This window comes from Hetaerina americana, unplaced genomic scaffold, assembly GCF_022747635.1.
Source record: "Hetaerina americana unplaced genomic scaffold, ioHetAmer1.1.p SCAF_14, whole genome shotgun sequence".
NCBI classification, from domain to species: Eukaryota; Metazoa; Arthropoda; class Insecta; order Odonata; family Calopterygidae; genus Hetaerina; species Hetaerina americana.
In genome coordinates this window covers 12,018,015-12,045,051 of record NW_027286514.1, presented here as the reverse complement: position 1 = coordinate 12,045,051, position 27,037 = coordinate 12,018,015, and the positions used below count along the sequence as shown (strand labels likewise).

The window sequence follows — 27,037 nt, the reverse complement described above, 5'->3', positions numbered from 1 at the left end:
ACTTCATAAGAGACGTTAATCGCGATGAATTATTTTATTACTGGTTTAATTTCCAAGCTAAAGTTTAATATCCGCTTGCTAATGCAGTCGTCAATGAAGAGTGCAACAGAAATAAAATTTGTGCCTTGATTTTCAATAGCTAGTAGCTCCGTTGAAATTGTGGTTTCTGTGTAATATAGATTGTTACTCTAGGATAAGGACAAATAACCACCATGCAAAGTCTTCCTCGTGTATCCATATGTACTGCATGCTTCAGTAAATTATTTATTGAACAATGATTTCATTCTAAAAACAGTTTCAAAGTTTTTAGTTGATTTCAAGTGAATTCCTGGTAATTTCCCTCAGAATGACTGAATTCTAAAATAATATGATGCATCGACATCGGTTGTAGTAAAAACATCGTTGAGTGAAATATTGCTAAGGCTTTCTTGCGCTCATTGCATAAGGTTCTATTGTTTTCCTTGATTGGGAATTAACTGACGGAAAATGAATTCAGCCCGAGAAGCCCACGCACTGCCTGTATTCATTCCTCCCTTTTCCATCGCGGCCTTTCGGCCCTCGCTGGATTTCCCGCCGCGCCAGTGGGGTGGGTGGGGTGGTACCCGGAGGCGAGGCGGCCACTCAGCGGCTCGCACGTGAACCGACGACCTTATTGACTCGCGAAGGAAAAAAAATCTCCCCCCAAGTTGATGGACTCACATTTTCTTCCCGCTCAGAGTCCCCTTCCCTGACCTCAGAGCAGTCACTCCTGCTTCTCTGAAGTCTCTTCCCTCTCTCCACCTCCTCCTCCCCCGCCCCCTCTACCGACCCTTTACGCTGTACAGAAAAGACGAGCGGGTCACGTGTCGAGTCTCTCCCCCACGTGAGCGGGTCACGTGGGCCCGGTGAAAAAAAGATATGCACATAAATATATATATGAATGCGTCAAAAATCTAACCCCCTTAATGCAGCGCCCATTCTTCCAATTAAGTCCTTAAGGTCCGCGAAATCGTCTCACTCACTCCCCATCCTTCTCGGGGAGGCGCCTGGAAATATATTCATGGGCACTTCGGCTATAATTAAACCTTCCCTCCCTTCACACGAGTTCCCAGTTAGGCTCCAATGCGCCTCGCGGGATCGCAGCACGTTCGGACACATTCGTTTGCGGTTTTCTCGTAGGGTTACCATCGCTATGAAAGGCTGGCACAAGCGGGTGGCAAAGGCGGCACAAGGACTAAAGCTGTGGGGATCGATGACCAAGCAAACAAACGCATACGATCAAACGTTACATACCTTAGGATGCTGGTAATTATTCCCATTTCGACATTCGGGTTTGTTATAAACGTCGTCGATGGGAACTTCCTCCCTGGGATCGCTCTCGAAGTGCTCACGTGAGCCCTTTTGCCAGCCTCTCTTTGCCTACCCCCCTTAATCCTTCCTACCCTATCCTCAATCACTCCCTCTACCCCCACCTCGGCGCACCCCGACGACGATCCCTGGAGTGCCTGGCGACGGACGGTTCGCGCAAGCGTGCAAGGGGGTCTTTCGTGTCGATAGTCATGCGGCGAATTGCGTTTTCTACCCAAGAGATGACACTAGAATCGACCAGGTTTGGTGCGGTTCCCACTGCAAATTTCAGGGGCATAACCGGCAATTTTCCGGATGGGGATAATATGGCGAGCTTGCGGTTCGCACCCACGAAAATATAATCGTTCTTTGTCCTCCTCCCTCCCCTTTTTGCCCTGTACAACAGGTGTAAGAGTACTTCCAGGGCAAAAGGGTTTTTTTCAGCTACCACAGTAGAAGGGAAAGGAGAAGTACTAGTGCCCCACCAAAGTCTAGATGTGCTCACTCTTCTTCATTGTATGTTTAATGATATATATATATATATATATATATATATGTATATATATATATATATATATATATATATATATACACACACATACATACATATACATACGTACATATACATATATATATATATACATTTTTTTGTTTGTCTGTTTACTTTTCCCGTCCAGATTTTATTTCTCCGTTGTCTTCCGCAGATCGCGCTTCGAAATATGCCATCCGAGTACAACACTTCTTCTTTCCAAGATTTACTGTCATTTTTCCCCAACTCACTCACACGCTCTTAGAGGTACTTCCTTCTTAGTAACTCGATCTGTCCGAATGCTGCGGAGCTGTTCGACCCTTCGCATTCGAAGACAACTCGTGGGAACACACACGGTTAATTCCCTCGATTCATCCGCAGCACAACATTCCTTCGTCCAATTTTAGGAGGCCGCGTTCAGTATTTTCGGGTATTAAAATTAAGCGTTTCCTTTGTTTGTTCGTGGATTACTGGCGGCGTGGTCTTGTCATAGCATCGGGAAATATCGAACCAAGTGGTCGAGTTTGGACGCCGTCTTACTCAGCGAAACGAACATTCATTTGCATCGTAAATCCCTCGGTAATCCGCGGCGCCGACGAAGAATTCGCGGGGAATTGTTTTCGGTGAATTCCTGGCACAATCCCCCGAACTCGTCCTATTTGGCAAAGTAAAATGCTTTGCGTATTTTTTACTCGTGCTTGTAGATTTTGGTTAGAGCTGGCACAGGATCCGTAATACGTACATGGTCAGCTTCAGGCTCTTTGGATGCTCTTTTTAGTGGTTTGTTAGAGAAATTTTTTTATTTGAAAACATTATTGCCTTGCGACGTGGTCATCGGTCCTCTCATATGAGTTTTTAAATAAAATACTTCAAGCATTTAGTGAAGCACTTTCTATCATAAGATAGTAATCCTGCGGGAAAGAACACATCGAAACCTCAATGTATCGCGTTTTTATCATAAAACTCTTCTATAGCTTTAGATATAAAAATTATGGGATGGATAGCCTGAGGTTGAACCAGAAAATTTATGACTGTTTAGAAAAATATTGCACAGTATTTTATGGAATGAGGACTGGAATTGAATTTTTTTACTTTCTTTTGCTTTTAAGGTTTTGATTTTGAAAGGCCTTGCATGGCATCGAAGTTCATTTGAATGTTTTTATTTTTAACTGTTTGTTCTTAAAATTCATGTATTCAAATTGTATCGACATTTTCCTTTGATTATCATTTCACAAAGTGTTGATGAAAATAAAAAGTACTTAGCGACGTCATTTTTATATTATCATTTTATACAAGATGGAATTAATAATTAATTCTTGGTCGTCGAAAATGTTGCACAACTCTGAAAAGCACTAATCTGCATTAATTTTAAATGAGTACGGTAGTGTATCATCTAAATTAATTATATACCATCCTCGAATTATGAATGAGAAGTGATATTTGTGCTGCTGTGTGCTAAACGCATAATTCGCAGTAAACGTATTCAATTTTTTTGTGCATTGCCATGCCGGGTTTGAACAGAAATTTGCGAGTACCGAATCGGCGAGAAATGGAAATAATTGCGAATTTCACAATTTTTTTTTATTTCCATCGGCTAGAAATTCCAAAATATGTAGATGTGGATCTCCGTTGCGTCCTCCAATATTTTAGCATTATTATTATTTGGCCGTGCTCTTTCAATGCAACTTTCCCATCGAATCACCTGCCCATTATGTCCATTGCTCTATAGTTTTTTACGGCTGTTGAGTCACAAAAAGTTAGCTCAATTCTCTCTCTTATCCTTTCATATATGTTCAAGCCTAAATCCATTTTCTGAAGAACTTCTTCCATTGCCTCTCGATTCGATCTGTTTTGATTTACCCTTAACAATCTCCTTATTCCTCTCATCTCCATGGATTTCATTTTTTCGATATCTTCCACAGTTCTGGTCCAATTTTCTGAGAAAGAAAGTTATTTTCCATTTTCATATCTTCGCACAATTTGTTTCTAAAATTGCGTAAAGTATTTTCAAGTCTAGAGACCTCTAGTGTAAACCCTTAACTTTCACCTTTAACATGCACTGTAATGCTGAGAATAATTGTTTTTTCAGAAAATATTAGTGTGGAGAAAAATGGTGTCCTACTATCATCTTGTAGTATGGATAACTCTCAGAATGTAAATTATTTAAATATGATTCGGAGAGGTTCACATAAGCATCTTTTTTTTTTGTCGGTTCCTTGTACTGTGGTCTTTATAGAAAGTTTCACGTTCGGTATCTTACCCTGTCAGCCCGAAAAAAATACTTGCGACACTTGTCAGCCGAGAGGTGAAACTCCCTGCTGCTTCGGACGATTCTGATTCAGTTCTGAACTATGGGCTGATTCGATTATGCCACACATCACCCCAATTCATTTCCAATCACCCCACAGGGAAGGTCATATACCTTACTCTTGTTGCATTTTATCTTTTCGGGCTGCGTAGCGAACAATCATGAAAGCTATTGCGAAGCCAAACTCAAAGACACATAGATTCAAATTACTAAATACAATGAGGGAGTTTTCTATCGTAGGATATTAGTCCTGCTGGAAAGCTCACAGCAGTACACTGTGCACACCCGTGCTGAAGGTGCAAGACTGTATGTTACTCATTCCAGGAGATTCGCAATAAATAAAAACCAATTTTACTCAACCTGAATATGAACAATGGATCTCCAAATATAAGGCCAGGTGTGTCATCTAGGGGTGCGTGGTGATATTTACGTATCGATTTTGCTTCATTTTCGATAAAGTCGATTGCGGTGACCTCGAGTGTCTCCGAAAATGCCCATCGCATCAAAGGTAGGATTTTCCTATCATTACCGATAATCGCAAAAAGATATGATTTAAGAGTGTTTTATGCCGGAAAAATCCCGCGAATTCCATCCTTTACCACAAGAAACGTGGCTTTCCGCTTCAAAGGCGAAATATATTGCTTGCTCGCCTGTGAGAACACTTCCGTATATGCGGTGCATTGAATTTAATGACGGCTCTTTTCGCTTCATGCGGCCGTCCAAAGTACACCTAGGAAACATTTGGATGTTGCTTCGATGACTTGTCGAAAAAACATTAGAGCACTTGATATTTGTCACCCAAGCCAAGGCCATAGATTCCAGGGGAGACTTTATGATAAATTTTGAAAAAATTGCTATGCCTACCTATTTGGAATGCAGACAATGAAAGATTGTTTTCAACTTACAGCCCTATTCTCGCCAACGGGAGAATAGCCTTGAAGAAGCAGAAACGTACCGTACGCTTAATTTTCATAGTGGTGAATAGATAACGCCAGTAAAAAGTGATGTTATAATTATGTAGGTCTATCTAATGTAATTATTACTAATTTAAGAGCTGCCGTTTGTACGCGAATCATTCTATGCAAAGAAATATTTATTTAACGAACGAAAAATGAAACGATAGAAAAATAGAACGATTGTCGCAGAAGCAACCGTGAACGTACCTTGATAATGGATTCAGATAAATTGGATGGATTATTGATCGTTGCTCAGCAGAATAGCCTTGAGTTAGTTTCAGATCTACGACGCGATGGAAATCACAAATTTTAATGGAATTACTCTTTACTTTATTTCACTAAAGTTTGTGATTGTTTAGCGTTTGTGACGTGACTAACATTACAGTATCATACACCAAGTTAGCACATCCGAGGTAGTATTTGTATCCATTGTTCGAATGAGTCAAATGATTTTTTTTCAAGACGGATCCTCACAAACAAGTGCATTCGAAATGTAATCGTATAACCACAAATGTTAACGTTAATACATGAAATCGCAGTTAACTTTTGCATGCATTATTTTATGCATAGTTTTCCAAATTCATTCCAAGATTTCTTTAACTACGAAAATATGCATTCTGATGCAAATTAAAATTGAATTGTATTATTAAATTACGAAAAATTGAGTTGTAATTTTTCTCAAACCCAAAACTTACTTAAGGTGTGATTGATAGTTTCTTGATTACGGAGTCGCAAACAGAGACGTTTAATTGCCCTAAAGGATGAATCTTTCCAACTCATCGGCGTCACAGTCAAGAGTTCGGACCAGAATTCCATTCACGAAGAATGTTCTGCTCCTGTGGGTATCCTGGGTCACGCTCGCTGACGAATGGACCAGACAGAGTGACAGGTTTCTAGAGTAACCACAGGAGTCACATTTCAACATGATTTTATTAGATTCCTATCTAATACTTTAGAGAGCACAAAAAGATTAAAGAAACCGTAGAGTTCGCGACCACTTCCTAAAATACGGGAAGAAAAAATATTATCGGAATTTTTCTTTGTACTTCTCAGGTTTCATCATACTCGATACCAAGGTTACATGGGCGTATTCCCTTATTTAGTCCAGTAAAAATATTTTTCTCGCTGAAAACAGAGCAAGACCTCTACAGACATTGTCAAAACTTTTTTTTTAAATACGTGGGTAGTCATTTTGTAAATTGGATGTAAACTTGTTTGTATTGTAGATTGTAAATCAATGGAAATAATCCGAAGAAACCATGTTGAATCTTGCACGAATATGGGCTGACTGTTATGTCAGTAGTCGAATTTTTATTGATAAATATTTATAAGAACACAATAATTTGCTATTAACTCCAATGATACTACTAATTCGGATATTTTAAAGTTGAATTTGTAAGTGCCAGTTAATTTCACGAAAGTGGAGTTTTTAAGTTAACTATAAAGAAGTAGGTGCCAGCTGAGTTCAATGATCTCGCCTGTTAATGATTATTACATGGAGATTTAGGATGTCCGATGGGAATGGAAGCATTCCCCGCGTGCGTCTATTCTTAGGCTTCTTAATTAGATCTCCCTCGAGACAGGAAGAGCCTTTCATTGCTCCGTTGAGTGGAGTTTCGGAGGCAGCGAGATGATCGACCGAGCACTCACGCAGCCCCCACCCCTCTGGCTGGCCTGTCAGCTGCACCAATTGGCCGGAAAGCAGCGACAGGTACCTATCAAATTAAATTTCGATTCTTAGAGTGGTTACGTGTTTGGGATGCCAGGAACGATGGCCGACCGACGTCTCATTCCCCGGTTCTTCTGTGACAACCTATTGAGTTCTACCAAAGTTAGGAGATACCACTGGGGGAGACATATACAGCAAATGTTAGAATATTTTGCTGTATAAGTTTATCAATACGCCTGTAATCTACAGAATTTTCAAACTGATAGCCAGCCATAGCAGTCTTTGTAAAGCGAGCATTTTTATCAATATAATAATCATAGAAAAAATAGCAATATTCAAAATTTAAACCCGCGTAACTGATATTCTAAAATTTGTAGTAGTTTTTATTTCCTGTGATTTAGTTGAATTGTCTTGCTTCAGTGGGACGATAACCAATCTTTCAAAGAGCATATATTTTAAGCGTAAAAAACTTTGTTATACACACGAGCCATTATAAATGGCTCCTTACGTTTGAAAATTTATGGTTGTGCCCTTGGGTGCGTTTTTAAAAAAACTGAATAACTGCTCAAGGTGTTCGTTTTCAAATAATTCATTTTCAAGGAAGATTGTAGACGACAAGATATTGAATGAACAGGAATTAGTATTGCTGTTAATCTAAAGTTTTAATCTTTTACGGCTATTGTTTGATTTAGTCTATATTTGGATTTCTTAGGATACTTGATTATTTCCTAGTTTCACGTACCTGTAGCTCTTGTAACGCAAGTGCCTTTAAACATTTATTCTGGGCAGAAATCAGATTTACATGCAGAGTACAATACCTCTGTGAACCGAAAGATTTGGGTTGTTGATATTTTTGAATATTTTTTTAATTATTTAGAAGGACCCAGTAATGCATACAAATTCACTCACTCTGAATGTTTCTTAATAAGTTATTAATAATAACTAAATTTATTGATTGGATTGAATACCTATGCCAATAAAAGCCCAGTTAATTACACTTTGGTCTATTCTCGAAAGGAATGTACTTATCGTTGTCTGTATGAGTTGTTATCACTGAAAATATGGCGAAAATGTAGTATTTAAATCATCGTACAAAGCTAATATTTAATGAATGATATTAAAAAAAGTACGATGCATTAAATTTCACTGAGCTGAAGTGGGTTGTCATGAGCCGGAGTTCATAACCTTAAGCTGTCCTTTTGCATTCCTAATTACCTTTAGTGTTCATTAATGTATCTAAGTTGAAATTTCGGATTGATTTCGTAAATTTAGTGAACATTCAAACGCGTACATGAATCACATGCCATTTTTAAAGCACCCATCGAGTGCGAAACTGGCATCGCACAACAACGAGATCAGCACGCCATAGTACTCCTCAATTGTGCATGCTTACGTCCGCACATGCTGACGTCGTCATAAAGATACTGAGTAAAGAGGAAGATTTGTCAGTATTATTACATCTTTTCAATGGCGAAGTTTTTCATCGACAGGGGAAGGATCTGTGAGAAGCGCGTAGAGATTGCCATTAGGCGGATTATACGAGGGTCATCCGGAAAGTAGTACCCGTTCGTGAAATAAAGACACAAAAGTAAATATTAACAAACATAAAAAATTTTATTTGAAAGAGGATACTTTAAACTACTTCTCAACATAATCTCCAAGCAAATTAAGGCATTTGTCATAACGTGTGACAAGTTTCTGTATTCCTGCTGCATAGTCCTTCGCCGCCAGCTCATTGAGATACGCGAGGGACCCATCTTGCACAAATTTTTGCATAATGCAGATGGTGTTTAACAATTTCATGAACAATTGTTCGAGAAACATTGGGAAAATGCTCACAGATGTCATCAATTGTGACGCGCCGATCGTTCCTCACGAATTCGTCAACTGAGCTCACCAGTTGGTCTGTAATGACAGACGGTCTCCCCGAACGCTCATCGTCGTGTGTGTTCCCCCTCCCCATGTTGAAGTTGCGACACCACCGCCGAACAGACGACTCGTCCATTACATTGTCTCCATACACCTCCTTTAATTGGCGATGAATATCACATGGGCGAACGTTTCTTGCATTGAGGAATTTAATCACTGCCCTCACTTCACAACTGGCGGCGTTCTCAATTTTTTTAAACATTGTAAACAATCACAGAAACAACACAGGCAATGCTAGCGTCACGCAACTTGGCTCAGAGAAGGCAGACAAGCCACTGAAGCTATCTGACCTCGTCCAGCGGCTACTCGCGTCGTCAGCACTTCATGCGGCACGAACGGGTACTACTTTCCGGATGACCCTCGTATAATTCCTTTGTGACATATAATCATTCATTTTCTCCTGATGATAACAACGAAAATATAAAATACTTAAGAGTGAGTGCTCTTTGCAAGTATTCACCAGGCGAACTCGGTGACTCATGCCTTTACGACTGTTTGCCAGCGCGTAATAATTCAACATTCTGAGCCAAGCATTGCCCTCCATGCCTTCCTTTCCTCAACATTCCTCCCTCGTGGTTGACTGCGATGCTCACGTGTTTCGCCTTTCCTCGAGTTCCTAGCAAATAAATCTTTTGAATCCGCGGACTCATTTGCGGATAACGCCCTCGCCGAAGGTCACCGATTCGAACCTCGCCTCGGCGTGTTCATTTTCCCGTGGCCTCTGGAGTGTTTGATGCGTTCTCTGTTCTATAGCGCGGATGCCTCTCATCACTCCAAGTTACCAAGATGTTTCATATTCCACTTCAACATTAAAAAAATCGCTTATGTAGAATAACGTGATGCCACGAACCACGTTACATATGTTACAAATAGCCCCACTCGTGAAGAGTGATTTACCGTTATTTTAATTTCAAACGAATTATCATCAATAATTATGATAATTTTTAAATTTAACTCCATATCCATGTAATTTTAAGAATATAGCAGTATATGGCGGTGAAAATTGAATAGCTAGAGAACGACACAGAGATATAGTATATAAACCGCCCATGATAATCTAGAAATTTATTTAAAGCCACATGTAAAATATCATTGGTGAGTAACGCGCAATTTTACTTTATTTGTTACGACATGAAATCTATCATTATAATAATTGTCTTCCACATGTGATAATCCTCATTCAATACTAAGTTCCAATGGTGTATGAAATTCACTCATCTGGGAAGGGGAGCCAGCACCTTTCCCTGTGCCGTGGGAGGACTAATACCCGAAAAAAGTATATAGCTTGGGCATAGCTGAGGGTGGTGTCTCTATGGACGATCGATGGATCGATCCCGGACCCTACGTTCAGTAACCAAGTGCTCCACCCGCTGGACTACCGTCTTTCGTAGTACATAAGAAAGTGCCTTAGTGTCTAAGGCTGAATATTACTACAGTAGTGGTTTCGTTTGCATCACATTCATTTGATGGAATTGGGAGCAAAATTTACCTTTTGAAATGTTGCATTTCCCTTCAGTTAAAGTTTCGAAATATTTACGGATGAAGATTTACCTTGAGGGAATTTTTTGTGTTTAATCATTGCCTCATGGGCACGGCTAAATTCGATTAACACAATCAAGACACTTTTTCAATTTAGTTGGTTTAGTGCGGTGAAAAATATTTTCCATTTTTCAAATTTTTTGTGGAGCAAAAGCGCACTGCCTTGGAGACGACGAGTATTGGTACAGTTTTTGTTTAATTTTGGATATTGGTTTCGTAAATAAAGTTTCCATGAGTTAATCTTATATTTAGGGACATTTGAATGTGGAAAGGAATGAGGTATGCGGGATTAACCGACGTGAAACAATTTATGGTGCAGAAAAATGTTCCTGAAAGTTTCCGAAAAGTACTATGATTTTCAGTCATCGAGGTAATTTTCGGGCTGGGCTAGTATACCTATCCAGTTGTGACGTTTCCGCAGCGTGGCAAATGGACTTGCTTCCCCTTTCGCATCTCCGCGACACGTTTCTTGTGAGCTCCTCTCCAAGGTCGCCACTTTCGACGTCGTGTTTATACCCCATTGATGAGGCATTTATTGGAGCAGAAAGTGCTAGGCACGTGACGACCGATTGAGTGACGTTGTGACACCTCCGTACAAGTGGACATATTCACCGACGGAGTGCCTCAAAGAGAACTTTACGCGTAAAACCACACAGTAGATGACCGCGATATATAATTGAAACACGACCCATATTTACGCATCTTCCTCACTCACTTGCATAGAGGGAGATGTATTCGCTTCTGAATCTTCCATAAATCCACAGTAATTCGCCAGAGATCAAACAGAAAATGTTGAGGCGTGACGAGGTGGAATTGAAATATAATTCCCTGCGACGCTGAATCTTTATTTACCCTTGCGTCAATCTTAATGCGTGGCTTTGAAGTGGACAGGAATGGAATAAAATCGCATGGTTACCTTCCAGAAACTCCAAACAATTATTCTTCTAAGATCAAATTCTCGAGCATAAAATTGCACGAGCAGCGAAAAAATCATCATCATACCATTTCTGGGTTTCTCCGAAGTATTTCTCAAGCGTACTATTTGGAGATACAGATTTCTTAACTCTAAGGGGCAGAAGGGAATCAACGAAGAGTTTCGCAATTTTTCGTTTGGAATCGACGTAAAAGCTAACATTTGGGTTGGATTTCAACTTACTGCATCTAATGCAACCATTCAGCATATTCGGACATACGAACACTCTCTTTCATGCATGAGGTAATATTTTCGAAATTACCCAAGTTCCCCGATCGATACCCCTACTACTTAGATAGATGTTATATGTCGAGGGTGGACATACAAATTGAATTTCACATGCCCATTCTAAAATATATCCACCATTTATTATTTTGCCTAAAGTCTCAGGATTGCAATGCGATCGAATGGATATCGCAGTGGGTGATTGCATCGCAATATCGAAAAGTCCAAGCTTCGTTAGCGACAGTTGGTGAGAAGCGGCATCGAAGGAAGAGAGGAAGGCAGGCAAAGAAAGGAGGATTGCCTCGGCGTCGGTCCCCGTCTCAACCTTCGCCAAGAGGAACATGCAATACGAGTACATACGTACTTCCTCCTGTGACACGCGAGTTGATCTTCTTTTATCCAAAGCGCCCGACTTGACATCAGAATACTTCTGATAAATTCGACCACGGGAGGAAAATAAATATTCCTCAACCGTCGCTGTAGGTATAATTGGGACACGTAGGAGGACAACACTTTTCCTAGTATAACGATGTGTGACGCAGGTTCTCACCATTGATTATTCGGCCTGATGTCCACTGGTCACCAGTGATCGACATGCCGTTTGAGGAGGCGAGCAGTAGGTGCATAATATATAACCAACCGATGCACTTCATACCTGCGGAGTTCACAAAAGCTTTTTTCCGGTGGCGCAAGGCTCAAAGAACGCCTACCACTTCATAACAGGAATTATGATCGATATCATTTAAGCACTTAAGGTACCGTATCTTCAAAAGCTTTCGATAAATGTCCTTCCAATATATTGATAGGAAGAAGTGACCGAGAATGTACATTAACAGGCAAAACCTATTGTTGTGGAGATGTTTATATTATTTTGCGACCATATGAAATATGCTTATTACGTTATGCTTCTTTTTCAATGCATCTTGGCCTGTATATAATAATTGGTTATGAGAAGTCACATATCGAGTCCCATGCTAATGTACGTCGGGAAACCAAATGAAGTGGTACTTGTAGAAGCCGAAAGATGCCATCATATAGTACGTATTTTCAACGCAGGACGAATTTTCCGGGCGCCACGACGTGGAAGGTTCCCACTTTAGATATATATTTTTGTTTAAATAACTTCCTCAAGTTAAACTCCTGCATTATTCTATTGTACGAAATATAAAAATGATTGTGATCCTTGGTAAGAATTGTTAAGAAAGCGTCCGCCGTGAGTCAATCAGGAATTCTTCATTGAAACAGCCTTACGATCCTTGTCGCAATACTTCAGGTCCCTATAAGTTGCGAGGAAGGGGATTAAACTAGAAAACATTTCCTCCTTAGAGGACGCGCAAAAAATGCCGCAAAAGGAAAACTTAAGAAAATTCAGCGCACGGAATTGCGGGGATACCTTCTCAGCTCAAACTTCGTTACTATGGATTTGATTTATGATACCTGCGTGCACTCTCGCTTCGAAGATGAGTTGTTCAATGATGCTTTTATTGAATGGATACCTTCATTCCTTAAGAAAAACATCTCCTTAGGTGTACATGTAAACTCATATTCTCGAGTTCAATATGATAAAAAAAGATTTTAAATATTCGTGTAGCCGCAGAAAAAACAGCGCATCTATGGATTTCAATTATTTCAAAATTGAAGGACACACCCGCCGATAACGTATCCAATTACCTCCGGAACCTATAAATAATTTGTAGTCGTATTCCATCGGGAATATTTTAGAATGACCCGGGGGAAATGATGAGAGAATTTCTTCTTTGTTTCATTCACTTTATGTTCATTTCTACTTATCGACCTTTATCAGTGATATGTCAACATATCCGCCGACGAAAAAGAAGAATATCGTGGAATGACCAAAATATATTAGTAATAACTGTAATTTTGATGTACACCTGGTAAATCTGTACCACGACATGGTTTACGAACAGAAACTCGTGATAATTCTCTAAGGTAGATTACCTCAAACAATTGGGGATACCTGAGATCTATTATATATATTTTTGGTGAGTTTTCAAGGGGTGTATTTATTTATAGTAAAATAAAACTTATAAAAAATGTTTTAAATCTTTTAAAAATGTCCATTAAAATATAATTATTTAAACTGTTTTCATAATTAATACATTGAAATGAATGGAGCTGATTCCTTCTTTATTTATATATTTAGCGTCTAATTATTGATTTCATAATATTTCTGGGAAGATGTAAAATAGCAGGATCCTCATACCGCCTGTGAATTAAAGTTGTTTAGATGTTTGTTTTCCTTGAACCATATGAAGATAATCTCCTCCCCTGCACTAAAACCTATATTTGATGGAAGGGGTTGTGAAGACCTCTAGAAAGGTGTCTGGGTGAACGATGAAAATTTCTCCCGGAGGAGCGAGGCGATAAGCAGGTCGCCCAGCGCCCGTCCCTCGGTGGGGAGGTTGGAAAGGCGCCTGATCCCAGTGGGACGACCATTTCAGTGATGGTAGAGAGGAACATAGAAGCCAGGGTACATTTATATGCCTCGTGGATCATTAGAAGGTATTCGACATTAATGAACATATTGTAATAGATATGAGCATACTGGAGATATAGACGACTCATCCGGATGGTCAATGTCTCAGACTGCGCAGATGTGGACAGCGAATGGAGAGCAATTCAGAAAAGGCAATGCTTGGCAGGGGAGTGAGATAGGGATGTCCATTAAATCACCTCTTATCTCCTATATACATGCAAAGTAAATGGAAGGAGAGGCACGGGAAGGGATGGAGGTAGGAGTGAAATTCGGTGGACAGCTCAATCAAATTAGTTTCTAATTATCATACGTTACGTGTAGTTAGCCATTCGGAGAAAAGATTACAGTCATTATTTGTTGCCTTGTAGGATTAGTGAGATAGGTAATCGATTAGAATTAATGATACAAAAGCAAAGGTTTATTCTCAAATATTCTCAAGAAATCGGAAGGCTTAGTTAAGCATTGCGGTCGGATAACATAAAATAGAACAGGTAGAAGTATCCACCCGTTTAGGAAGTTTTTTGGAGGAGAGTGGGCGAATCAGTTATACTCTAAAAGAAGAATCACGTCAGGTAAGGAAGCGTTTACAAAGAGGTGAGAGTTGATGATAGGTACACAATTTAGTAAAGAATCAGTCTAAAAAGAGGCTCTAAGAAGCTCAATTTATCCTTTACATCACAAAACATAAACGACTAGTTAATCAGAGCTTATTCTAGTTAAACGCTGATGCAGTGGAATTATATTTAATCTCGCATTGAATTGATATGTGAGACCACAGTGAGAAAGTGGAAGAAACTGGCTGCCGAACAGGCCTATGTAAGGAATATTTTTTTCTTCGCACAGTGCGTGACCACGGTGGGAAGAAACTTCACGTACAACATTTCGAACTACCCGCAAGTAAAATGATATGGAATTCTAACCGTGAAAGTTAATGGCAGCCCACCTTACAACCCACATGCTTTTGTGGTGGCTTCCACGGCATGATGTAGATGAGTAGTGAAATGGTTTGCATTCAAGAACCGATTCGTATAAACATTAAAAAGGATTTATTTCTTCAACAAAAATATTCTTAAATTACATTGGAATTTATCTGCATGCAAATTCACACGTAGCGGTTAAGAATAGGACGACTCCTTGAACACTTTGATGCTGCTGCTTTGACTCGTAATAACACATTAATATATTTATCGAACATTGCTTTTACAACATCAGTGCATGTGCCAGTGCAGTTATTCCAAGATAAATGATAAAATTAAAAAATAATGAATAGTTCGAAATCACTCGAATTTGGTTGTCGACTTCCTCTAATGAGATCTTCAACATTTAAATGTTATTGGACATTACACAAGCAAAACGAATATTCGAGCCAGATCAGTTGAAACTTAGACTTTTGGAGAGAAATAAACATTTTACAAATAAGATATTAAATCAATTTCAGTGCGTTCCAATGATTCTTTCATACGACGAGTCACTTTTTAGTTGAACAATTATAAAGTTTAAATTCTTTGCGCTGGTTTTTCACCCTAAAAAACATTCTAATGTGACACTTTAAGTGTACAGCCCTCTTGAAATATACTCAGAAACCCTGGGGGTCCGTTGACACCAGTTTGGGACGCGGTGTGGTTTTTATGGGTTTCCATTACATCTTCCAATCTCTGTGATCAGAAGATCCAACTCGCATGGAATGTGATTGAGGGCCCACATGCTTGCACCAATGTAGAGCATTGAGCACTTCCCGGCGAAGAGCATTTCCCATTCATCCCATATTCTCCTGGATTCATTCCCCGACCGACGATGATCTTCCTCGCCGGATTCTTCTCGGCGAAACTTTGAAAAGTGCTCCGAAGGGACTACATTTCCCCCGTCATATTGATTTTATCCCAGGGAGTGCTCCGTTGGAACCCCCTCATGGCTTATATAAAATTGCGGAAGGTCGTGACTCACGGATTAATCGGAGTTAAGAGCTTTCATCTGTCACGCAAATCAGCTGATTCCTTAGGGACGTTCCAGTTTCCGTGCACACCCCTCTCACCCGAAAAAGGGTCCCGTGCACGACATGCGAGAGTCAGGCGAAGCTCGCACGGATAAGAATATTTTATAGCGTGCACGTTCACATGGCGTCGGAGATCGCATCACGTAAACATCGGCTGCCAAACAGCGTCACTGCGAAATGCGATACAGTGCGAAACAACGCTTCACGCAACAGGGAGGCATCTTTTTTTATTTTTTTAGACGCACACAAGTCCTTCCTCCCCTCCAGCGCGGGTAAGTCCACTGTCGGCGCCGCATAGTCTGGTTCTCTTCCACTCATCGCTGTGAGGGCCGGCCTAGGAAAAATGGCGCCCTTACTCATAGCGTTTGCATATGCACTGACCGCGTTCCCTAAACTTAATCACCCCCAAATTTCAACATCTCAGCTTTTCACCACCTTCGTATATGTACGTCACATCCTCTGAACTGCCACATGGGTGTGTGGAAGGTTGTGTTTGAATGCCTACCTTAATTAGGTAATCGTGGGGAATTGTGAACTATCCGTATTAGTTGAAAATAAGATCCTTGTATTAAAACTTTTCGGAACTTTTGACCTCGTCCCCATCGTGAGCGCAGATTGTCTGGGGAAAGAGCGGCGACGAAAACATTTATTTCTCCTTTCCTCTCATATCGTAGATTATCTGAAATCTGCATGCATAATATAGGACTCTAATATTTCCCTGGTTGTCAAAAGTAATGCCTTATTCCTTTCTTACCGTCTGAGACATGATGTCTTAGTTACTCGGGTAACTCACAATCTGGAGCAATCTGAACTATCTTGCAATACTTTCTCATCCCAAACATTTTTCCGCAAATCTAGAGGGTCTTCTTTGAGCTTTACCTTATTCCTTAATTATTTTACAATGGCAGCCAACTTTAACCACATATCCTTATGTGACTAGCAGAAGATTACAGCTATTTTTTATCTTTTCATTGCACCTGCCTCACACTTGCATAGTGAAACCAAGTTTCTCTAAGGCACTGTACCTCTAACATGCGTTCCCATTAAAGAGCTTGAGACAATTTAGGCTTTTCAGTACTTGACACGTTCCGAGAAACTTAATTCAGCCTTGTCTATTGTACATGTAATTTCCATGCTCCCCTTTCTTTTTCTTCAAAAGATCATTTACATACGTTGGCTAAAATTTAATCCTATTCCTCATCCTTCGCACCTTGTTCTTCTGCATATTGATGCCGTCAGCAAAATATCTAAATCTGTTTAAGGGTCGATTAATCTGATCCTGCTCGTAAAATGTGGACGCTATAGACGCTACCCATAACCTTAGCACCTTAGGAAAGGGTCAACTACATCCCATACCCACTTGCCTTCGTTAAGCGTATGATGATCCGATTAGGTGTGTAGAGAACGACAACATTTACTCGACAGATTTAACTCTTCATTTGTTAAATTCAAGTTTATATATCGATTGCTCGGCTCATACAAGGACGAAAAGTTGCGTAAATAGCCTGCCTGTAAATAGACTGTCAATAGCACAACAGAAAACTGAAAAGGAACATACCAATTTTCATAAAAGATATGTTGGTGTAAGAAAGGTGCGTAATTTTTCCATTTGCAACTCACGCTTATCTATTACACAGGGTGACACATTATGTCCTTGCTATAAATATTTTCAATTGGAACAGCATTTTTGTTATTTTCGCTCGCGTTGGTACTTGAGCATTCTACAACTACTGTGAAAATATTGACGTCATAAATGACTTAAGCGGGTATCGCCCGTTTTGTGTGCCTCTCTCTTGAATTACTAACTTTTCATTTAATCTTTAAGCTTATTTTCCGTCAGTTTTGGATCCTTAAAGATACAAATTTAATTGATCCTTGATCCATTTTCATGGAAAAATAATCAAATTTCCAAGGTAAATTTTACTTTCCTACAACTCAATAATAAAGGCATTCACTCAAATTCAAAATTATGGCACGTTATTGTAAGATAAACCGATGATATGCCGACCCCCTCCCAGAAAAACAACGCCTTCCATGTCATAATTTAAGATGGAAACTTCTTCTTCACGGTTTTTGCATGTTCCGGTAGTTATATAGTATATGCTTTTCCCTTGCCTGTTTGTCGAGAAGCAGCGCAGACTTGAGTCTTATAAAAAACGGCTTTTGTCGTCTTACAAAACTTCATCGGCCATTGGATAGCTTCTCGAAGCTCATAAAAAGTTTTCCAGCAGCGATGCCTCCACCACGCAAGAGAATATTTTTAAAGCTCATCCGTCGTCGTATCTTGATCCCCACGTCAAAATAAAGTCCGAGTACTTCAGCAATAATTTTATTTAGGCAAGTCGTGATCTTTCTGAGTTCACTTTCATATTTAATTCTTCTTTGACTTGGAAGGCGGCACACATCGGGAAATTGAAGTATAAGTCGTGGCAACCCTTCGTTGTGTTCCACAGTCTCTCTCAATTATTCAGAAATGGTTAAAATTTCATTTTCCTGTATCCTCCCTCATTCTTTCATTTGGCCACAGTCCACTCAACAGTGGGGTTAAAGGAATGGGTAGGTCCGTTGAATGAGCGTAAAATATAAATGTGGTTCAGGCTACTTCAAATAACAAGAGAGTCCACGGGATCTTCCACGAACTGCTCTAAACACAACCTGCGTTTGGTCTGATTCTCTATTCGTTCATCGCTTGCCTGAGATTGTAGTTCCAGAGCAAGAAAACAACATATTTTACAGATTACTACAGAGGAAGAAAGTGAGTACGTAATGATTTGGTGTAACGGTATTCACATTATCCTTTCAGTGCTCGTCATATCACATTCTTCCTCCATCCTTTTCCTGTTTACGTTCGAGGAGAGGAACTATTTTGTAAACCAAGGTTCTCGATTTCAAAATATACTAGAGGTTCGTAAACATGTTGGCTATGTTTTGTTTTCATGTTCCTTCGCACCTTCGAATGTGATGAGCTTTAATCTACAAAAACTTCACCTCAAACAAAAATTTGGACATCACATCCTGTTTTATGTTTGGCATCCGGGCTAATCAAAGGATGCGTCGGAATGTGTGTGCTATGGCTATGCTATATATACGTATGTCATCGTTGAATTTATGTTAAAGTTTTAAGTGATGTCACCGTCTTTGAATTGATCATCCAGGCTAGGGTACCATGCATTCCACAAATCATACCACGTCATTTGGCTCCAGAGAGTAATTGTCCTTTCGATTGCATGTAAAAATCGATTTCAAAAGCGAAGAGAATCTTTGAGCTCACCCGTGGGCACAGGCGCCCTTCTCAAGGGGAAAGGTGTTCTCACTCTAAAATGTTAAAATAAGATGATATTTATGACTGTCAATGTTAATGTACTTTAGTGCAATATAAAAATGCCTCAGGTTGAAATTTACGCATAATTATCGACCGGTAGCTAATATTACTGCTTTCAGAACACTGATCCTTGGAAGAAAAAAATGAAAATGCTTGAATATTATTGTTTTAACTTTTTAAAAGCACTCATAATAATTACGAGTACATCGGAATGATAGATGGCTCCTTATAGTTTGACCCATGCCAAATACTTCACGGTAATGGATCCTTTAATAGACGGCTGGTTCCATGGAACGCCGCGCGCGACCTTGCATCGGAGTCATAGGCTTAAGTAGTTATGTTTTCCCCCGGGATAAGATGTACGACGTCGACGTTATCGTTTTTTGGAGGGACAAACAATATTAGATTCGCAGGCTTGCAGTCGTAGGTATTTTTTACATGCGCATTAATAACACTATACACTAAAAAATGATGTAAAAATGCGCATTACGGTGAAGTTACCACAAAATGTCCAAAATATCTATAAAATAGTTGTAATTTTGAGAAAATAACCTCCAAGAAACCTTATTTTCCCAAATTATAAGACCTACCCATTACTAATTTTTTTGCTGATAATATTACGTATGCCCAATCGGTTGTTCAGCTGGTAGATGCCGCCATTTCAAAGATTTACCACGTACACCGTATCCTCTCTCAGCAAGGAGGTTCCGTTAAATTTTGTTTCGCCAGTTATGCTCATCCAGGTTTACTTGTAGTCTACTTGGCTAATGAAAGAGTCATCACCCACTAAAGTCACCCAGAAGTTTGACCTCCATATTGAAGATATGACTATTTATATGTCTACGAACATGAGTAAAGTATCGTAAGTTCCGAGAATCTTTATAATTTCATTTTTTCGTAAAACAAACTTCCCTTCTGGCATAAAGTTTAATTACATCTCGTATTCCGAGATAAAATGAAGTTAACGACTTGGTTTAATTTTATTCAAAATACTCAGGAAAAAAACTGGTATTGCTCTTTGATCGAGGTGTTTTTTTCAGGTAGATATTCTTGTTTGCTTGTGCTATTGGTAGATCAACTTGTTTAATCTCAGCTCATAGTATACTATTTATGTCATTAACTGACCACCTGGCATTCTGTCCATCTTGGTTTTGTTTCTGTCTTTGAGTCTTACTCTTCCACAACATCCGTGTGAATACCTGTAGGTATTATCTTCTCTCTCTCTCCCTGTGTTGACTATTCTGTAGGCAAAACGTAGTAGGGTGATGTTGTCTCTTAAGATGACAGCTGCTGTTTTTCCTCTCATTCATACTTTTCCCCACGCAGAAGTTGCTGATAACTGGTGAAGATATTTGTCCCGTACATAGCTTCTTCAATTATTCCTATCTATTTACAGCTGAATCCTAATTTAATTGCAGTAAACTAGTCTTTATGTAGCCTTCAAATCGCTATTTTCTTCATTATTTCTGTCTCACTTTCAGGGTGTTGAGATTCGGCAGATTTTTTTTAGTCTGCATAATGGAATTCCCCTACAGTTCTTCCCACTGCATTCACACAAGTTACGAAAAAGATGGAAGTTTTTCGGTATTTTTCCATCCTCTGCTCTGTAGGATAATTTGGGCAATAGAAATTGCTGGTCCCTACCGAAACGTTTGAACCGTTTTACCCGCCTCAAACGGCGCACCGCCCCCCCCCCCCAAATGGGCCCCCCAAGTACCTCCTCGGCCACATCTTTTTCCCAAATAATATTCATTTTCTGTTCTCATTGGCGGAGTGGTAACGTCATCTGCGTTTGACCCAAGGGTCGTGGTTTCGATTCCCAATAAGTTGGCTTTATCTCGATGTGATATTTTTTAGCGTCATTTTTGCTTATGATTCTCATATTGCTTAAAAGGCTCAACTTGAACTATTTTTGGTTAATTTATGAATAAATACGTTCATGGTAATAAATATACCGTGGAGTTCTTCAACTTTACAATACACGTATATTATTCTGTGCATTAACAAGATCTTCGATACATTTACCATCAGGAATGAGTAACTGATCGTAGCATTTTTCCACTTGATGAATTTAAAAAAAATTCATTATGTTTGATTTCCACCACATGACGCCCGAAGCTACTCAATTTTTCGTCAGATTAATGTTAAATGTAATGTTAAATGTAATGTTAAATGCAATGTTAAATGTAATGTTAAATGTAATGTAATGTAATGTTAAATGTTATGTAAAATGTTTTCAAGCTCTTGAACTCCTCGTATAAGAAAAAGCGCTATTATTCTCTTCTACTTTCGCGTTTGCGTATCACTCATCGATTATACGTCATTGATTAGTCAGTGACGTTTGTCTTCCCCCACGCATGTTGAACGGACTCCGAAGCGATACCATCGATTCATGGAAAATTGTGCACACGCCAGCTCTTATTCGCTGCATTAAATCCTCACTATTTTGTATCTCCTTTATCAACAGTATATTCCTCTTCAAATATTTGTGTACAAAGTATTTTTCAATATAGGACTAGCCAATATACTATAATTTCTCAATTCAAGACTGGCCTATACTATACTATATTTTTGTAATTTAAAACTAGCCTATATATTAATCTTTTATACGTTTGAATTATTATTTGGCTGTTCTCATCTCGTTTTTTCCCTCTATAGGTTTGTTAGTTCATTGTCTAAAACAGCTTCTCCAAATATTTCTTTATTTTGAGGCCAATTTAATTTCTTTTATCTTTTTATTTTGCCAAGTTTCGTTTCGTTTTGACGCTCTTGTCTATTATCTACCCCAAATAATCTAGTAATTTCTCCACAATTCACTTTCTCCTTTCGAACATATTTCTACCCACGGCTTCAATTATTTTGTGAGTGTCGCTTTTTTTTCCATCTTTCTGATCTTTCCTCATTTTTTTCGGGTTCCATCATGTTTTTCGCATGCCTCCAACAGCTGTTAAAAGGCCAGCCTCGCTCGAGTATTTTTCACTTTTTCTATTTGGCAGATGTTGTTTGTAGCTTTCTTTGGCTTCTTTTTCTGAAATGTGCATTCTAATATCACTACTAATAATAAGCAGCGGTAGCTGAATTGGACGGTTAGCTTATGTAGTATTTCTAATTGATTCTGCTTCATAAAAATGTGGATAAATTGGCCTCGTCTTCTGATGCAGACGTTTGCAATTAATTTTAATATACGATACTGGTTTACAAACATGGCGTTCGCGAATACTATTCAACAATACGATCAAAGTCCAATGAACCTTCATCCTCCACTGTTCAGTTTTACCAACCAATATTTATTCCTTCTTCACTGAATATTGGAATTAGGCTTCCCCGTCAAACTGTAACTAACCTATCCCTGAGTATTCTATTTTATCTAAGTAAAAAACCTTTTCACGCCTTTAATGATCCGAAAACGGCTCTGCTTGAATTGACGCAGGAAAAATTTCGCCGGAACAATTCTTAGAGCATTCTCTCACTTAAAATTTGATCGCATTTTGTAATCAATAGAAGCTTTCGTTAGTTTTGAGAAAACAGAATTATATTTGAATTAGTTTTGAATGAAGAATTTGATATATTCCTTTGGCACCCTGGTATCCCTTAAGACCGGGAATTAAAAAAATATATTCAAGCGCCTACTCGGCCGGAAGCATACCAACGTATCTATGAAGTAGAGCGTTAAGACCGTGACCGATAAAATATCTAGGTGAAAGCCAAATTAAGTCCTTTCCCTCTCATTTATGCCAGTATATTCTCAACTTTTAGTGGCTATATTGTTGGCGAAGGGCTTAAAGTAATCACTAATTCTCTGTACCTGTTTCGCAATGATTTTAACATCAATATATTTCACCACTACGATAAAATAGTCAGAGTTCATGCATGCAAGATACCATTCGAATTTAGTCTTGAGTTTCTTTTCATGTTCATAATATATTTTTAATAGCGGTACCTTGCTGGGCTGCTTGATAACATATGTAACTTCGATACAAAAAAGGTCATGACCGAGGTTTCAAGTTGTTCGCTTTCACATATTCATTCGCACCGCGGTAATGACGTAATTTGACCTTGGGAAGGTAGATGGAACTACTGTCAACTCGCTAAAATGAGTGTCTTCTGCTGGAGGGGTACTAGTCAAGCTGAATGAAATCAGTTTATAAGAGGTTTAGCATCACTAAGGCGTGAATGATTTCATTTAGTTACCTTGTGAGATTATGTATTAGTGTAAGTCCATAGCTATAGGGGCTTTATGATTCTTGAACCGATAAATGATTGGCGGTGTGAAGTAGTCACAGCCTGTCACTCATTCACAAAAAACACTTTTTCCAAATTGTAGAAATTTATGTATGGTTTTCAGCTTGAATTTGCATTTTTGAATTTTATATTGTTTATTTACATTTGATTCTTTTCATATGTCATGTTTTCAAAATTAAATGCCTTATCAGTTATCTCGCAGAAATTTACGGCGACGTTTAAATAGTGTTTCTCGTGAATCATTTTTATGAATATCAGTTTAGCATCGTAAATGTTTTTCCAAACCATTGTATATTATCGTTAGAAACTATATTCATTTAGAAGTATGCTGAATTACTTTGTTAAATCTGGATTGAGATACCTTCAAACCGTGAAATAAATTTTAAGTCGGCGATTTTATTCCTCCTATCCGGCCGAGCTGGTGGGCAGTGAAGTTGTTCAAAATATTGAAATGATCTAATTTCGTGAACATACTTATTCTATTCATTATGGTTTTATTTGAATATAACAATTTTGTCGCTGACCTTTTCTTAAATCTGCAATTTTAATCAAGCAGGAAATGGCACCAGGGAAGCCAAATTCAGTGAAGGACAAATAGAAAAATGGGGTTTCTTTCTCAGCTAGAGCTTCTCTTATGGAAAAATTTCATTCTCCGCAAAAGGCAAAAGGTAAGTCATGCATAATGCAATTGTAAACAAAGATTTCATACGTTTTAAATGTCTCCCAGGATAACCCTTTATGCAAATTTTGTTTTAATAAATACCCCACCCCCTTAAAGATTATTTTAAAGTAAATTTCACAATTAGGTCTTTTTTGAGGATTAAACTCTTATATTGGCAGTAATTTAAGATATGTTGGGTGAACGGTGGAGTATGGTGGTTGGTGGAATAAAATATTATGTCCATTGGCGATTATGTTGAAATCTTTGTTTGATAGAAATATAAAATAAACACATATTGGATTAATGCATGCGAATAGTCTCTGTAGTTCTTGTGTGATATATATTTCAATAAAAATATTGGATTATAAGATCCAATAATAATTATGGGTATACTAATTAAGTAGGCTGTTGTGAGAAGTATACATTTTAATAGTAGCTGAAGACCTTTCAACATAATGTAAATATTGCTATTGAAATGAAGTACAAACATAAATTGATCACAAATGTTAGTGGTTTAATTATTACCTTGAATTTTCAATTGTTCCCTGCTCAACTTTGTGGAAATTCATTTTAATTGAATGAAGAATACAATGTATCTTTCCACTGTCTAAGACAGTGGAAAGATACATTGTATTCTTCATTTAATTAACTTGAATTAGTTTGTAATGTTTTCCCAATCTTAAATTGTTATATTACACTTATGGATTTATTTCTCACTAGGAAGGTATTTCAATCAAGTGTTGTCAGTGGCGTGACTCATCTTTTCTGTGGCGATTCCTGATTTATTCTTAACAATATTGAAGAACCAAAATCCCCAAAATATCTGTCCCTAGGTCGAAAGTTATGTTTAGAATGCTGAAAATGTGGTTCGCCATCCATTAGATGGGCTATTGTATAATGTTTGTTTCCATTGCTACTGTTAATTAAGGTTTCTTCTCAGAATCATGCATCTAAGGTCACCTCCGTCTTATATTTCTGAGATTCATGGTATACATTGAATTATTAGTTTCCTTATATGTGTGATTTTCAGGATTCTTTGTGCCATATTAATTTTACTCACTTTTTATTGCATTTTATTTCCCACCTTCTCTTCACATATAGCATATTTTACCCTGCGGCATTATAAGTTAAAGGTAGAGAATATTTTAATAAAACCTAACTCCCTGTTCAGAGTGCAAAATGGTCATCAGCTGAAAATTTCTAAAGACAGACACATTGCAATACCTGAGTGGCTTAGTCTATGAGTGTATAGATCAACTTTACCTTAGATGTCAGAACATTCATTCAGCAAAATTCCATATTATTGTTATTTGTGACTTATTCTCACTGTAGACAAACTATTTTAAAGGTGAAGTCTTAAATGTGGTCAACCCTTCCAAAATGTATATAAAATCCACCATTTCATGTATTAGTTTAAAGGAAAACAATGGACAAAATTTGTGGAAGGAATACTATTGTACTCTCAATAAATTTTGAATTGGCATAAAGGTAGTTGTGGATCTAGTTGTTCATATTTTTATATTTGGTATTTGTTGCCTCACTGTTCGTTTTTATGAAGCCATTATTTTCTGACATATGCTTAAAGTTGTAAAATGTGATTTATTTTTCAGTTAAGATGTCTTGTGGAGATAATATGGCCTCTCTTCTTGTTTTCGATATTAATGTGGGTGAGGACTAGAGGACTTAAACTGTATAGACATGAATGTAAGTATAATGAGATTTTATTCTTACAAAAATTTGCTGAATTAAATTTTAATTTGTCATTGATAAGCATATGTACAGTAATTCCCACTCCAAAGACCTGGGTTCAAATCCTGGAGATGGCAGAATTTTTTCTATGGTATCATGATCCCTACTTGGGGTGTGTTATGGAGAATACCATAAGTAAGTATGCTATCTGTTTAAAGGGATTGGATTGCGCGTTAACCGGGCCTAGTACCTTTCATATTGAGTAGATGCTGGGTTTATGACCACCCTTCCTCTAATCCGTGAATGTAAATCTTCTGAATCTTTCTGCCTCTATCATATTACTCACCTATCCCTAGTGTTGCAAATGGCCATAGATGTGGGATGCCTCCCCTAAAAGCTGAAAAGCATTTAAATGGACACTAACATAAATGGTTATGAACTATTCCTGTAGAAATCTCCCACCATCATCAGTCAAAGAGTGTCTTTCAACTGACAATGATAGAAGGTGGCCATACAATTGTTGGTAAAATCTTGGTTAATAAAGTTTACTTTCTAGAAATCTTAAATGCAGTCTAATAATTGACTCCTAAACATAATTTTGTCTCTACAAGCTGTTTATCTTCTGGCTTTAAATAAAGGAATGTGAGTTAATGTGAATCTTGTTCAAGAAAAGTGAAAGTATTATTGTTATTTTAAGTTTCCATGATTTTTACTGTGATTTGTATTTTCCTATTTACTTACTGTTATAGCATAGTTTTTCACTTGCCCCTTTGACTCTTGAAAATATCATGGCAAAATGATTAGTAAAAGTTACAGATTTCTCATTTGAACTATTGTCCCCTTCCTTAAACTATTTGAATTCTAAAATGTAATCCCTTGAGAAGTTCATTAGTGTAAAAAATGACTGTCAGGAGTAAGTGAGGAATTTTTAAAAGTGTCTAGCTTTAACATTCTCTTGATGAAAGAATTCACTGGTTTGTAGGGCGCAAAAACAATTTGATTTGTTCACATTCCAATCAACTTGGCCATGTTATTGATTATCTGCATTGATATTGCTGGTTTTCTATACAAGTATTGTTCTGTCAATTTGTCTTAAGAGTTTGTTGTTGCATCATTCCTGCCTCAGGAATGGGTAATGTGTGGTCTTATATGGCTGACATATCTGTTGTTCGCCTGTTT

At 38.3% G+C, this 27,037-nt stretch overlaps 2 protein-coding genes across 5 annotated transcripts in view; one reads left to right on the top strand and one right to left on the bottom strand.

Moving 5' to 3' along the window:
- LOC139686336 (carotenoid isomerooxygenase-like) overlaps positions 1-1,377 on the bottom strand; it is a 46,791-nt gene extending 45,414 nt beyond the window's left edge. The window contains exon 1 of the mRNA XM_071583510.1: positions 1,273-1,377. Within this exon, the coding sequence (XP_071439611.1) occupies positions 1,273-1,298 (26 nt within the window). The 5' untranslated portion in view covers positions 1,299-1,377. The remainder of the gene's footprint in view (positions 1-1,272) is intronic.
- Positions 1-27,037, top strand: part of LOC139686335 (phospholipid-transporting ATPase ABCA1-like) — a 116,535-nt gene that overhangs the window by 1,712 nt on the left and 87,786 nt on the right. For 3 of the 4 annotated variants that reach the window (XM_071583507.1, XM_071583508.1, XM_071583505.1), the window contains exons 1-3: positions 23,366-23,478; positions 24,065-24,176; positions 25,780-25,873. In XM_071583507.1, coding sequence (XP_071439608.1) covers positions 24,111-24,176; positions 25,780-25,873 — 160 coding nt within the window. In that variant the 5' untranslated portion in view covers positions 23,366-23,478; positions 24,065-24,110. Of the gene's footprint in view, positions 1-23,365; positions 23,479-24,064; positions 24,177-25,779; positions 25,874-27,037 lie in introns of those variants that run through there. The other variant, XM_071583506.1, reaches the window with a different exon arrangement.